The sequence below is a fragment of the Rutilus rutilus genome (genome assembly GCF_951802725.1).
Source record: "Rutilus rutilus genome assembly, chromosome: 1".
In the NCBI taxonomy this organism is placed as follows: Eukaryota; Metazoa; Chordata; class Actinopteri; order Cypriniformes; family Leuciscidae; genus Rutilus; species Rutilus rutilus.
The window spans coordinates 73,764,245-73,779,883 of NC_140209.1; the positions used below are offsets into that span (position 1 = coordinate 73,764,245).

Genomic DNA, 15,639 nt, shown 5'->3' on the forward strand with positions numbered 1-15,639 from the left:
TTTCGTTTTTTCCAAAAAACGGAAAAACGAGATTTCGGCTTGATTTTTAGTTTTTTAGTTCACAGGCAAAAAACAAATAAATGACTTCAAAATTCGTTTTGCACATGTGGACGGTCATGAGGCGCCCCTGTCAGCCGATTGGTCAAGAAAATCTGAGCATGTGACATCATCGGTAGTTCCCCAGGTTTATTCAACAAAATAATAGTCCTATGGCTCTGCGTACCGCATATTAAACTTTTCAGGGCAGGTCCTGGGCTTATTATGTGCAACTTAACACGTTTCAGAGAAATATATATATCAGAAATATTAAATATTAATCTGCACCCAGACGGTTTTATTAGCTGTGCGGAGTTAAATCTGTGTGGTGAAGCACAATGTTCAGTCAAGCATATACGCAGCAGTCATAACTCTTCTTTTAGACAATACGCTCAGTTTTGGACTAGGGGTGGTTATGGCAAATACTGTAATGCAAAACTGCTGATGGTGGTGGGTACCGCGATGATGGTAAATAAAATTGTACTGTAACTGTAGCTAATCATAGCCTGTTCTTTGGCAGTTGGGTCTGTTCGAGGTCGGATCACGTTCTCACCACAAACGAACCGCTCCAGAGTTCGTTTGAAAGCGTACCGCTTTTGGTACGCACCCGAGTGCGATTGCTGCATTCACACCTGCCCAAGCGAACCGCACCAAGGGGGAAAACGAACTCTAGTGCGATTCAACAGAACTAAATGAGGCAGGTGTGAAAGAAGTAAGAACCCTTAGATTTTCTAGTTGTTGGAAATACTGTTAACCCTATGGTTTTTTTCTTGATATTTTGTGACTTTTTCCTCATTTATCATGACGAACATGCAAAGTTTCAACATGCTGATGTGTTTTGACATAGCCAATACAAACAAAATTACTATAGTAGCCTAGGCTACGTTCCTGATGTTCACGGGCCAATTTGACCCAAACATTTTAACACTCTAATGCAACTGTAGGCTACTGACCCAAAATAATAAAATTGCTTGGTTATATATATATATATATATATATATATATATATATATATATATATATATATATATATATATATATATATATATATATATATATATTTTTTTTTTTTTACAACCTTATGAAGCTAAGATTAGCTTTTCCACACTTATTTTAATACAGAAAAATATTTTGTCAGCCACAGATGGTAAAAATGAGCCGTCATTTATTTTTTCAATCTACCTGAAATAATATTAAACCTTTGTTTGTTGGTATTTTGTGACTTTTTTTCATTTATCATCATGATCATGCATGCAAAGTTTCAACATGCTGATGTGTGTTGACATATACAAACAAAATTACTATTACATTTGTGATGTTCCCGCCCGGGTCAATTTGTCCCTCAGCTACAGTATTCAAATGCAACTGTATGGACACATGTTTGTATGACAGGGCACTTCAACTCCAGTTCTAAAGTGCAAGTGTCTAAAAGTGATCTAACCCTATCCAAACACACTTGAAAAAGCTAAATCACGTTGTTCAGAATTAATTGCAAATTACAGATGAAAATCTTTGTCAGACAAATAAGCTCTCATTTCTATATTCAAGATATCTGAAATACCTAGCTTTTAACCTTTTATGATTTTCAAAGGCAGCTTTACAGAGCCAATAAATGAATAAAAAACATTTATTTGATGTATGTTTTTGTTATGTTTTGTTTCTCACTCCCATGTGAGTGAATAATGAGCTTTCCCACAATTTTGCTTAGTGTGGCACAAGACTTTGACATAGACAGCAGGAAAAATGAGCTCCCAAAAATTGACATTTAAATAAGTAATTTCACAGGTTTTTGATGATACTGATACAGATGAAGATGTTTCCGAGTTAGAGGATGCTTCAGAGATTGAGGAAAATGTTACAGAAAATGAATGAAACTAGGGAAACTAGGGAACTATGTCTATAGGAAACTAAAGGGAAAGTTAACTTAGGAAAAGTAAACATTATTTTCATACAGCTACATTGAATTGTTCAGTTATGATGTTATAAGGATAAAATGTATAAGAAAAAATGAAAACTTAAAAAAAAAAAAATATGCAAAAAAAAAGTCAGTAGGCCTACACTGTTTATAAAAAGAAAACGGTTTAAAAAAATGGTTAAAAAAACAATTTGACCAAATTTGTCAATTGGACCCGCTCCGTAAGTAGCCTACACGGAAATCGAACAGTGCACGAGGGTACGTTCAGCATATTATAGCGCTTATTTTAGATTTTTTTAATGTTTGACAACATCTTCCTCCACTCTTTGAACAATTTTAATTAACATTATGTGGAGTTCTAGTTATCAATATGAAGCCAGGCCATGCAGGTGAACGGGTACATTTTCTTTTTATTACTTTCCTTTTTCACATACACACTCGTGCTCTTACTTCTTCCTTTTTCTCTTCATTTCTCTCTCCTTATTCACAACTACTTCCCCCTAGTGTCTCAGTAAGTATTGCACTGAATAACAAGACACCACATCTCCCCCATTACGTAAAACAATTTCACGTAGTAATACTTAACTCAAAACATTACTAGATTACCATATGAACACTTAAGCATAACCTTTTGCCTTATTACAACTAAGTTCCTTTACAGTTGTTAAACATCTGTAATTACATTAGTTAATTCTCAATTTAACGTCTTCATAATTCCAACAGAATTACAGAATCTTAACATGACTATATTCAATCTCCATCTGCGCTATACCTACATACAGTCAGTAATTTAACCACTGTATGCTCTCATTCAGTCTCATAGTCTTTCAACCAAAAAGGTGGTTTGCGCTGTCGAACCGAACGTTTTCCTGTGCTCTGTTCAGTGTTCGGAACCTTTGCAACTGAAACATCAACGGCCGACTGATCTGAGGTCGGCTTCAAGATCTCTGGAACCAAAGACAAGTGAGAAGAGTGCCACAGTCTTCCATCTGCCAGTCTGTATGTGCTTGGGCCCACTTGTTTCTCTATTTCCACTGGCTGTGTGAACTTTGAATGTCCTTTGGGAACATGCATTGGTTTACGTACGCGCACTTTATTGCCCACCTGAAATGTAGACACCCGAGCTCCTCGTTTCGCATCAGAGTATTGCTTCATTTTGTTTTGACGAATTGACACTCGTTGTCTAACTTCCTGGTCTCGTGTGTAACTGGAGTGAGATGTGAACACAGTAAGTTTGGTTCTCATTTTCCTGCCGTAAAACAGTTCAAATGGTGAAACACCAGTCATTGCATGTGGAGTAGAACGGTACGTCTGCAAAAAGTCCAAGACTGTTTGTTTCCACGGTTGTTTTTGCAAAATGGCCATTTGCACACAGTCCTTAAGAACCTTGTTAAACCTTTCCACAGCCCCATTAGCCGCAGGATGGTATACCAATGTTTTGGTGTGTGCAATATTTCGTTCGTCCAGGAAAGCGTTAAAGGCTGAAGAAATAAGTTGTGGTCCATTATCTGTTACCAGACACTCAGGGTTTCCATGCCTACTGAAAACCGAATTCAGGAATCCAATGACGACAGCTGTCGTAATGGAAGGCGTAAACGCCACTTCAGGCCATTTTGAGTAATAGTCAGTCAGTGTAATGGCATATTTACAGTCATGAACCGCTGTCTCAAAAGGTCCTACTATGTCCAAACCTAACTTTAACCATGGACCGTCAGGAAGAGGCACCGGCTGTAATGGAGAAGCAGAAGTCTTTGCCGTCCTGTCTGACTCCTGACACAACGAACATGCTGCAATCTGCGTTTGAACCATAGCATCTATTCCTGGAAACCAATACAGCTCACGCAACCGCTGCTTGGTCCTTACTATGCCTTGATGATTCTCGTGTGCTAAAGTGACCATGGTTCTACGCAATGTCACTGGCACCACCAACCGTGAACCCCGGAACACTAGATTGTTTGTCACACAAAGTTCATGTCTCATTTTGAAGTACGGTTGTAGCTGGGAATCCAGGGCTTTCGCTGAAGCTGGCCAGCCCTTTTCAATCTGAGCACGCAGGGCAGAAAGCTCAGAACAGGCCATAGAAGCAGACTCAAACTCCTTTGGAGTAACAGACGTAAGAGACATTGACAGCAACGCGACTAGCTCAGGTTCTGCATCCGAGTTCATGTCTGTGGTAGATGGCAAGGGCAATCTTGAAAGACAATCAGCTGTACAGTTCAATGAACCTGCACGATAGACCACGTCATAATTAAAGCATAACAGGCGCGCAGCCCATCTAGCTATGCGCATTCCCGCCCTGTCTGCTCCTTTTGTACAAAGAAGTGTCGTTAGAGCCTGGTGGTCGGTTCGTAGTGTAAACTTATGCCCCCACAGATAGGTCCTCCACTTTTCTACCGCCCACACGCATGCCAAAGCCTCTTTCTCCACTGTTGCATATTTCCTCTCAGCCTGAGTTAAGGATCTGGAGGCAAAAGCAACTGTCCGTTCTGTGTTGTCTGGGTGAATCTGGGTGAACACGGCACCAAGGCCATAATCTGATGCATCTGTCGAGATAATGGACGGTAAATTAGGGTCGTACAATGCTAATGCTGAACTTGCAAGCAACAATTGCTTCACAGTGACAAAGCAGTTCTCCATTTCCTCACTCCACTGAAATGGTCCCTCCTGGCGAATACATGCCCGTAAGGGTTCAACAACAGTAGCATAATTGGGTATAAATTTATTATACCATGAGAGCATACCCAGGAACGAACGTAGGGCTGGCACATCCTTAGGAGCTGGAGCTTGTACGATTGCCTGTAAGTGCTCAGTATCTGGCTGAACTCCTTGTGCTGTAACCAGGTGTCCCAGAAAACGCAGGCTCTTTTGCCTAATTTGACACTTTTGTTCGTTCAACCGTAACCCAGCCTCCTTTAGTCGGCTCAGTACTGTGTTCAGCGCAGCGTCGTGCTCCGCTGCTGTGCGTCCAAAGCAAATAACGTCATCAAGGTAGTTCTGCACGTTTGGTACACCTTTGAGTATGCACTCCATCATTTTTTGAAATACCGACGGTGCTGAAGCCAAACCGTACGGTACCCTGCAAAACCGGAACAGTCCTTCATGCGTGATGAACGCTGTTAAATCACGGCTCTCAGGATGTAAAGGCACTTGATGATATGCACTCTCAAGATCGATTGTGGAGAAGATTGTAGATCCCGCTAAAGCAGTCAATAACTCTTCCATGTGAGGCAGGGGGTAACTGTCTATTACTACAGCCTTGTTTGGTTCCCTGAGATCTACACACATTCTTATGCCAACAGTCTTTTTCATTGTAACCACAATTGGTGACACCCATGGGGATGCATCAATTCGCTCTATAACTCCAGCAGAAAGTAGTCTGTCCAACTCAGCGGTCACAGCTTTTCTCACAGAAAAGGGAAGGCGTCGGAGTTTCTGTCGAACTGGCACGGCTGACTCTACCACTTTGACTTTATGCATAAATCCAGCAACACAGCCAACTGAGTCCCCTTGAGTAGAAAGCTGTAGCACTGGTTCTGCAGAGCAAGATGTGGAGGCTGTAGCATGATCTGACAGAATTGTATCTCCTTTAATGCATCGTTTAAGAGCAGTTATGAGATCCATGCCCATTAATGCAGTTCCTTTATCCACCACATAGAAGTTCACTGAACATTTGCGGCTGTCTTTTACTACAGTTGCATGCAAGCAGCCGATCACATTAATCGGAGTACGGGAGTAAGTGACTAAGCAGGTTGCAGGTGGCTTTAAAGGTACTTCCCCAAAGTAATCATCATACATGCTCTTTGGCAGAACTGAAACAGACGCACCAGTATCAACAGTCAGCGTAACCGGCCTCTGAACCGCACCGGCTTCGACTTGAACGGTACAGTGAAGTTTAGTGCTTACATCCTTATCTTGTAGTAGCAGTAGCGTGTACTCTGGCATTACAACTTCATGCACTGTGTGAGTTTGCGTCGTTCTACAGACACGTGCAAAATGTCCTCTTTTTTTGCAATTTTTACATGTTACCTTGGCTGCTGGACATTCTACCGTATTTGCAAGATGTTTATCCGATCCGCAGCGAAAGCAGGAGCGTGGCGTCACCGTTCGAGGCGATGTGAATGAAGCAGTGGGGCGCGCGCCAGCAATTCTATTTTTAGATTCCCCAGCGCCGCGTCCACGCACGTTTCTTTGCATATTCACAGTCTGTACGGAAAAGTTCTGTGTACTCGTAAACGCTTTAGCATGCTCTCCAGCAGATTCGACTTGTTGTGCAATTGTAACAGCATCCGCTAACGTTAACTTATCATGCAGCAACAGCCTCTCTCGGATACGCGGATTAATGCCGCTTTCAACCAGCTGGTCACGAATCATATCATCTGCATTTGTAAACTCACACGTAGACGAGAGTTCTCTCAGTGCAGCAACATACTGAATTATAGGCTCACCAGCTTGCTGAATTCTTTTCCGGAATGTGTGTCTCTCCATGACCACGTTCAACTTGGGTGTAAAATGAGCATGCAAAGCAGTAATAGCTGCGGTCATTGTATCGCCCGTTTCTGGTAATGTGTAAAATATTCTCTGCCCCTCCGTGCCCAGGCAATGTAACAGAAGGGCTCTTTTCCTGGCTTCCGACCATTCCTGTCCTTCAACGTCGATCACTAGTAGGTAATTCTGGAACATTCGCTCCCATGTCTTGAAAGCAATCGCGGGGTTGCCCGGAGCAAGTAAGAAGAAGTTAGGAAATGGTGCAGACGATGCCATCTTTGCAGCAATAGTGGGTTGCCTCGTCGCCAATTTGTGGAGTTCTAGTTATCAATATGAAGCCAGGCCATGCAGGTGAACGGGTACATTTTCTTTTTATTACTTTCCTTTTTCACATACACACTCGTGCTCTTACTTCTTCCTTTTTCTCTTCATTTCTCTCTCCTTATTCACAACTACTTCCCCCTAGTGTCTCAGTAAGTATTGCACTGAATAACAAGACACCACACATTAGCCTATTAGTTATTAACAAAGCGAATAAGACGGATGAGATAACACAAGTAAATGAAAGACCTGTAGTGTGTCGTCATTGGCTGATTACATGACTGCTTTGATGGCATGCACCTGTGAAGGGAGTACAAAGGGACTTTAAAAAAAGAGGTGTGGTGCAACCGGGTAGAGCTGGGATGGTGACCTGTTGAGAACGTTTTGGCTTGTCTCTCGGGGATAATAGGTCCTCCGGAGATGAAGATAGCTAGCTAGCTGCCTTGGGGTGAGATAGTTGAGTTTTAGAGGGGGGGAATTAGTGTCACCGATTACCTCAGAATATTGCTCGGCTGACGCCCACGTGCTACCGAGATTCTATGAATGAATGCCCACGTGCTACCGAGACTTTATGAGTGCCTTGACGCATACGACGGATGGATTTTATGAGTGAACTTTAAGTTCCGCCCCTGGACGGTAGAGTTACGTCTTCGGTGAGAAGACGGGTTGCTGCTCGCACTACTCACCCCCTACGGATGAGTCTTCTCTGCCCCGCGAGAGGGAAGTGTTTTTAATCTATTCCTACATGAATTGTTTGACTGTGTATTGTGTAACGGACAGCGGGTTGGAGAGGGAGGTTGGGGAATTGAGAACGGAGGAAACACGCCTTCCGTGTGTTCACTGTGTGCTGTGCAGGCTGGGGTGTTATGTTGAGTATTAAACACTGACGTATCAAGCGTGAAAACTCACTGTGTGTATATGAAGTGTTGTGCCTTGCGGAGTTTCCCGTGTTTCTCTTCCCTGGCTCCATATCTTATCTGTACCCGTATGATGAGTTTTAGCCTCTCTATTTGAAATAAATTTAATTAATTTAATTATCTCTTTAATTAAACCGGCTGGCTGTTCTTTGACCACCGTAGGGCTGTTTTGAGGTTTATTACAGACCTATGGATTAACCTTTCAAACGAATGCGGTTCATTGTTATTTTTTTAATGAAAACACAACAACAATAATAAAAAAAAATAACTCCTGCATAGTATTAAACTTGAATTAACAAAACGATTAAGACAGAATAACAACAGCATAGGCTAACAAATAAATAAAATATATTTGGAAATGTCCCTTTAAAATGAACGCTCAGTTTTGTGATCACACTGTTATTAAACCTTTTTGTTGTTGTTTTCAAAGACAAACTCACTTTTATATTAAACAAATAAATATTTCTTTACTAACAAAATCTTGCGCTTTTTCCTCCGCTATCGTCCTGTCAATCATCTCGCTGTCTCACTCTCGCAGCTATGATTAGCTACAGTTACAGTACAATTTTATTTACCATCATCGTCGTGTGCCCACCACCATCAGCAGTTTTGCATTACAGTATTTGCAATAACCACCCCTTGTCCAAAACTGAGCGTATTGTCTAAAAGAAGAGTTATGACTGCTGCGTATATGCTGAACATTGTGCTTCACCACACAGATTTAACTCCGCACAGCTAATAAAACCGTCTGGGTGCAGATTAATATTTAATATTTCTGATATATATAAATATTTCTCTGAAACGCGTTAAGTTGCACATAATAAGCCCAGGACCTGCCCTGAACAGTTTAATATGCGATACGCAGAGCCATAGGACTATTATTTTGTTGGATAAACCTGGGGAACTACCGATGACGTCACATGCTCAGATTGTCTTGACCAATCGGCTGACAGGGGCGCCTCATGACCGTCCACATGTGCAAAACTAATTTTGAAGTAATTTATTCGTTTTTTGCCCGTGAACTAAAAAACTAAAAATCAAGCCGAAATCTCGTTTTTTCGTTTTTTGGAAAAAACGAATAAAGGCGCCGTGTCTCGTTTCTGCTTATTTCATTTCAAATAGGAAATGAAATGGACGGAAGATACCCTGATTCAACGCAATATCAAAGCCATAAAACAATTTGTAAACCACAAACGAAAAATTTGAAATCGAGCCGATATCTAATTTTCCGTTTATTAAACTAAACGAAACACCGAATAAACGATCCGTCTTTTCATTTCTCGTTATACCATTCCAAACAGGAAATGAAATGATCAGATGATACACGGACCGTGTCGTGTGGTCATTCGTTTTTTTATTTAATATTGAAAGTAGAAAAACGAGAAAACACTTCCTTTTTCGTCTTATTTTTTCAAAAAATCTAAAAACAAGTATTCAGCTTGATTTTTCACTTTTCGTTCTCAGGTAGAAACATTTATAAACAGCTTGAATATTTGATTTCTACACGTAGGCGGGAATGAAACGCTCCTTTCCTCTGATTTGTCAGCCGAAGATCAAACTGTCCCGTCATCAGTTCTTCCTCAGCTCCGCTCAGCAGAATTTAACATTTCAAAGCCGCGATGTACAGAAAATCACACAAAGATATAGAAAAAAATGTATAAAAACATTTTGGATCAATAAAACTAAGAAATAACATAACTCCAGAAAGGCCACACTGCAGACAGGATTTGCATTTCACATGCAAATCAGATTAAATCGGCTAAATTACCTGTGCGAGCAGAAGTACAGAACAACATCGATGCACCGAAAAAATAAAGTACTAAATTAAATTAGAACAGAATATACCTTTCTAATAAATAAAAATACAAAACAAAATAAATCAGAATCAAGTCACAAGATGAGGAGCAAATGTGTGCAAAATGCCTAAAGTGCAGGGGAACATATATTCAAAACACAAGCCACAAATAGTTAGATTAGAATAACCCTGACAGATCAATAAAGAAATAAAAATAAAGAAATTATTAAAATAACGATAGTAGGCAGAATTTTCAACTTTGTCTTTTTAACTGCAGAAACAACAATAAATGCTAAACTGGAGTGGCAGTCTTTTTAGCTAAACATGTTCACAGCCTCCAAAAATCAAATTACAACCGGCTGAAAAGTGTTAAATCACTTGTACCCTAACGTTACCTGATCGAGAGAACAAATGCAGTCTTTCACTCTGTCTGTGTCCGTTGGAGTCTTTTGTGCACGCGGATAAAATACATTCTAAAACACTTAACGTGAAAAACGTTTAACGACTTAATCTCCTAAAATAGTTACATTAAAATATCAGATTATGTAAAGATAACGCTTTACTATAGGAGGAACGCATTGCGTTCATATTCTGGGTTCATCTGCTTATCTGCACATAGTTTCTTAATAAAGTGTGTACTGTGTACATACATTAAGCCACGTTAAAGTGCCTTTTAAGCGTTTTAAAAGCTTTTTTCACGTTAAGCATTTTAGAATGTCCCGTGGAAAACCAACTTGTTAACGTTGGCCGGCAGAAGTGCGATCATGGTTTTCCTGATGCTAAATCCAGCCTTGGAGAATATCCTTTCTGATGGTGTACATCCACACTTTAGATTTTCTTATCCCAGACATTGTTAAAGATTTAAACCCTTGCCGCCAAGACGCTCCTCTGTCGGTCACGGATTGAAAGTGAAACTTAAATCTGTCGCGGGGTGTTTGGATTTATTCACGCACGTTAAAAAAATATTTATTAAAAGCTTCTTTCTTTGCACATTTTTATATATAGCATTATCATAATAGGCTGAATATTAACGTATTGACAGATAACTGGTAGTTCTATGTGAAATCAGACATTGAGCGCCCTCATATAGCCAAAGTGGCATGATCCTCGTTTCATAACACCTCTGCGAAGATTCGACTGTGAGATCGGTAGTCGAATCAGGCTCCTCCAATCGAAGCATCGAATCTTCGACTATTCGGGGTCACCCCTAATATATACAGTATATACTTTTCTTTTTTTTTTCATCAATCTCTTTATTAAATTTTGAACATGAAATAAGAACAAACAAAGTTCCCCTTCACATACAAAGAAAAAAAAATACAAAAACATAAACACCAAGAATCAACAAAAATAAACGACAAACAACATAGTAACAATGAAGGAAAAAAAACAACAAAAAAAACACATGAACTAATAGCTGTGAGTGACGGTCCAAGAACTACTGCCCAGTCATTTGCAGCAAAAAACGTGGGACACTAAGTTTACTCAGGATTGTCTGGGAAGGTCAACTTCCCAACATATTCAAAAAAAGGGGGTGTATATATATATATATATATATATATATATATATATATATATATATATATATATATATATATATATATATATATATATACTTTTTAACCACAAATGCCCGTCTTGTACCATCTCTGAGATGTGCCACGTATTACATCACGTTGGAAAGGTCACGCGTCACATCATCAAAAAATGTGTTTTGGGGTTTCATGACCCTTTAAAAATGAAATGAAATGAATGTGTAAACATGAATACATCAACGCTTTCAACTTTTGTATTGTTACAGTGTTGGTAGTATATTTAAATGAACAATGTGTAGTCTTTCTCCATGTTACCTTTACCTTGATATCCCTGTTTATTTGTCAGCAAAAGTCTGCTGGATGAAGATGAACACGTTAGTTGATCATCATAGATCTGAGTCATTTTCTCTTTCTGTCTTCAGTCTGTGGAACTGCAGTATTACAGAGAAACAGAGTCTCATCCTGACTTCAGCTCTGAAATCAAACCCATCACACCTGAGAGAGCTGGACCTGAGCGGGAATACACTAGGAGACTCTGGAGTGAAAAACCTCAGTGATCTACTGATGAACCCACAACTCAAGCTGGAGAAACTACAGTTAGTATCATTATACTGTACAGCAATTACAGTGTGACTGAAGTTTATTTATTTGAAGACAGCAGGGCTTATGTTTCATTGTTTATAGCAGTGCACTTTCTGGGTTTCCCCTATTGCTCACAGGGGGTTAAAGTGGGATGTGAGTGTGCCGTTCGGACTCTTATTCTGGCTGTACTGAAGACGAAGCGGTTTGACCAATCAGATGGAAGGGGCGTTTCAGCGCCGCCCACATGTGCAAACGCAATATCAAAGCCATAAACCGATTTGTAAACCACAAACGAAAAATTTGAAATTGAGCCGAAATCTCATTTTCCGTTTATTAAACTAAACGAAACAACGAATAAACGATCCGTCTTTTCATTTCTCGTTATTCCATTCCAAACAGGAAATGAAATGATCAGATGATACATGGGTCCTGAATCAGGGTATCTTCCGTCCATTTCATTTCCTATTTGAAATGAAATAAGCAGAAACGAGAAACGGCGCCTTTATTCGGTTTTTCCAAAAAACGAAACCAGATTTCGGCTAGATTTTTCGTTTTTTAGTTCACAGGCAAAAAAACGAATAAATGACGAAAAATGCAAATTCGTTTTGCACATGTGGACGGTCATGAGGCGCCCCTGTCAGCCGATTGGTCAAGAAAATCTGAGCATGTGACATCATCGGTAGTTCCCCAGGTTTATTCAACAAAATAATAGTCTTATGGCTCTGCGTACCGCATATTAAACTTTTCAGGGCAGGTCCTGGGCTTATTATGTGCAACTTAACGCGTTTCAGAGAAATATTTATATATCAGAAACAGAGCATGTGAGCGGAGTGGAGCGGTGAGAATCTCCGCTCATCGCTCACTGAACTGTTCACCCCTCCGCTCCCCCGCTCAAAGCTACATCAGGCCGCTCCGCTCATTTTCGCTCAGCGCTCAACCCAGTTTGCTTCGCGCTCCACTCAAATCACCCCCCGCTCGCTCCAAAAAAGGAAAAAAAATCTACATGTAGGCTATATTACTTGTAGCGGTCCCCAACCTTTTTTGCGCCACGGACCGGTTTAAAATCAGACAATATCAGACACGGCCCGGCCTTCAAGGTGTGTGGCGGATAAATACAACAAAAATGATTAAAATGATACGACTGGCATAAAAACTGGGGTATTTTTTTAAATATCCTATAATAATAAACGTGAATCCAATGTGTAGGCCTACTCGCAATTTTATTAACAGCGTCCTCTAACATCGCGCAGGCAAATGAGAAAGTCTGAAAACAAACAAAATGCCCCCAAAAGAAAAAAAATCTCTATGTTTTCAGTGCTGATGCGTTCACGTAACATGTAAGGGCACCTAAAAGCTGTCACAACGAACCGGCAAAATGATTATGAATATGTAAAATATAGCAGAAGACATTTTAATTTTTTTTATGTCTGTCGGCTGGAAAGATGCTGACTCGTGATCTTCGCAGTAGTGAACGCGCCTGAGAGAAATGCACATTTCATACGGGAGAGCAGTCTGTTTTCTTTCGTTTTGAATTGTTCTGTTTAAAAGTAGACATTTCAAGCTTTATATATATGTCTCAGGTGTGTGAGGCAAGTTGGCTATACGCTGAGTTTCGGTTCATTCATGAGACAAACTCCAGGTTCACGCCGGCGCCTTCGTATCGTGGTTATCTATTTTCTAATATATTTCTAATATTTAATAATATTAAATCCAGACAATGGTTGATGAAACCTTGATTAAAATTAAGATACAATTAATACAAAACGAAATTAATTTTAAAGACAGGCTTTGTGCTTTTCTGTTTGAGGTCTGAGTGAAAGTTTTAAAGCAGTCTTAGTGCCGCCTTCAGAGCGCTCACGTCCGTAACGGAGAACTGTCCCGTCCATAACATTTTTTTTTTTTTTTTTGGTATAAATTTCTAAATAAATGTGACTTATAGTCCAGTGCGAGGCTAGGCCTATGTTTTTTCTTCTTCATGGCGCATTTTTTGACTGATGCGCCTTATAGGCTACTCCGGAGCGACTTATATTGATAGGCTACACCTGTATGAATTCTCATTTTACTTTTTGAACTCCATTATTGAGCCGAGTTTTGCCTGAAAATAGTCTACTGTTGATGACTGTGCAAGACAAATGGATTCAGGGTCAGGCTTGACTGAGCATGCTTCAGACTCGTGGTGTGAGCGGAGCGGAGCGAAATTGGAGCGGGAAATGCGACGCTCCGTCCTTTTGAAATTGCCGCTCTGCGCTCTGTCCAAGATCCGCCCGCTCGCGCTCCCCGCTCGCTCCCGCTCCACTCCGCTCACATGCTCTGATCAGAAATATAAAATATTAATCTGCACCCAGACGGTTTTATTAGCTGTGCGGAGTTAAATCTGTGTGGTGAAGCACAATGTTCAGTCAAGCATATACGCAGCAGTCATAACTCTTCTTTTAGACAATACGCTCAGTTTTGGACAAGGGGTGGTTATTGCAAATACTGTAATGCAAAACTGCTGATGGTGGTGGGTATCGCGATGATGGTAAATAAAATTGTACTGTAACTGTAGCTAATCATAGCCTGTTCTTTGGCAGTTGGGTCTGTTCGAGGTCGGATCACGTTCTCACCACAAACGAACCGCTCCAGAGTTCGTTTGAAAGCGTACCGCTTTTGGTGCGCACCCGAGTGCGATTGCTGCATTCACACCTGCACTGTAAACCCGAATAAGTAAGCAGAACTTAAAAAAAGTGAGGCAATCAGTTGCCACAATTTTTTTAAGTTCATAAACTCAAACATTTGAGTACATCATCACTTATATTTTTGGAGTTTATTTTAAATATAATTTTAAATTATAATTAACTTAAATTGACTGATTAAGCAAACTCAAACATTTTCAGTTTCTGCTACTCAGAATATTTATTCATCTTTCTCATTGCAATAATTCAAGAGAACTTAAACATTTCAAGTTAAGAACAATTAAAATCAGAGTACACTAGTTCATACATTTAACTTAAAACCTTCATGTAATCTCAATGAGAACACTTTCATTAGTATTAACTTATAGTTTTAACAAGCTAGTTTGCTAACATGTTATCATGCTAACAATAGTATGTTATACAGCACTTGCTGTATGAGTACAACAATATAAAGATTTTATTTGCTCTCAAATCAAGCCGCATGCACCACTTGTCACCATGATGGTAACTATCCTAAAACCAACAATAACAGAAATTCTACTAAATTAGCATAACAAAACATTAATCACTACTAAATCTCCCACTTAACATTAATATAAAAAAAAAAACATTATATTACACTTAATTTTAGCATTTACTCTCCCATTCAAGTGACATCGGCAAAGCATGCTGGGAAATAGACATCCCAGCCGTTTCAGTTAAACTTAAGTTTGTTTAAATTAAAATAAATCATTTCATAAAACTCAAAACAATGAAACAGTTCAGTTTACTTAAAATATATCAGTTCTGTGAACTTGAAAGAAAAAGAAAGTGCTAAATACTCATAAAAGTTAATTTGACTGAACAAATTAGTTTAATTTAAGTTTGTCCTACTCAAACCAATTAATTATTTTGAGCGTTAGGGTTTACAAGCGAACCGCACCAAGGGGGAAAACGAACTCTAGTGCGATTCAACAGAACTAAATGAGGCAGGTGTGAAAGAAGTAAGAACCCTTAGATTTTCAAGTTGTTGGAAATACTGTTAACCCTATGGTTTTTTTCTTGATATTTTGTGACTTTTTCCTCATTTATCATGACGAACATGCAAAGTTTCAACATGCTGATGTGTTTTGACATAGCCAATACAAACAAAATTACTATAGTAGCCTAGGCTACGTTCCTGATGTTCACGGGCCAATTTGACCCAAACATTTTAACGCTCTAATGCAACTGTAGGCTACTGACCCAAAATAATAAAATTGCTTGGTTATATATGGGACATTCTACCAGAAACGTACATTATCTGTCCTTGAATTGTTACAGTGAATAAAAAAGTATTTCATCCAAAAATTTCTAAAACTGGCTCATAGTTGATTTCTGTGAGTTTTTCTGTAAAGGA

The 15,639-nt window shown here is 39.6% G+C and overlaps 1 protein-coding gene across 1 annotated transcript in view; it reads left to right on the top strand.

The window, feature by feature from the left end:
* Positions 1 to 15,639, top strand: part of LOC311305800 (uncharacterized protein) — a 1,224,369-nt gene that overhangs the window by 399,813 nt on the left and 808,917 nt on the right. Inside the window, exon 9 of the mRNA XM_084433678.1 lies at positions 11,427 to 11,600. Within this exon, the coding sequence (XP_084289804.1) occupies positions 11,427 to 11,600 (174 nt within the window). The remainder of the gene's footprint in view (positions 1 to 11,426; positions 11,601 to 15,639) is intronic.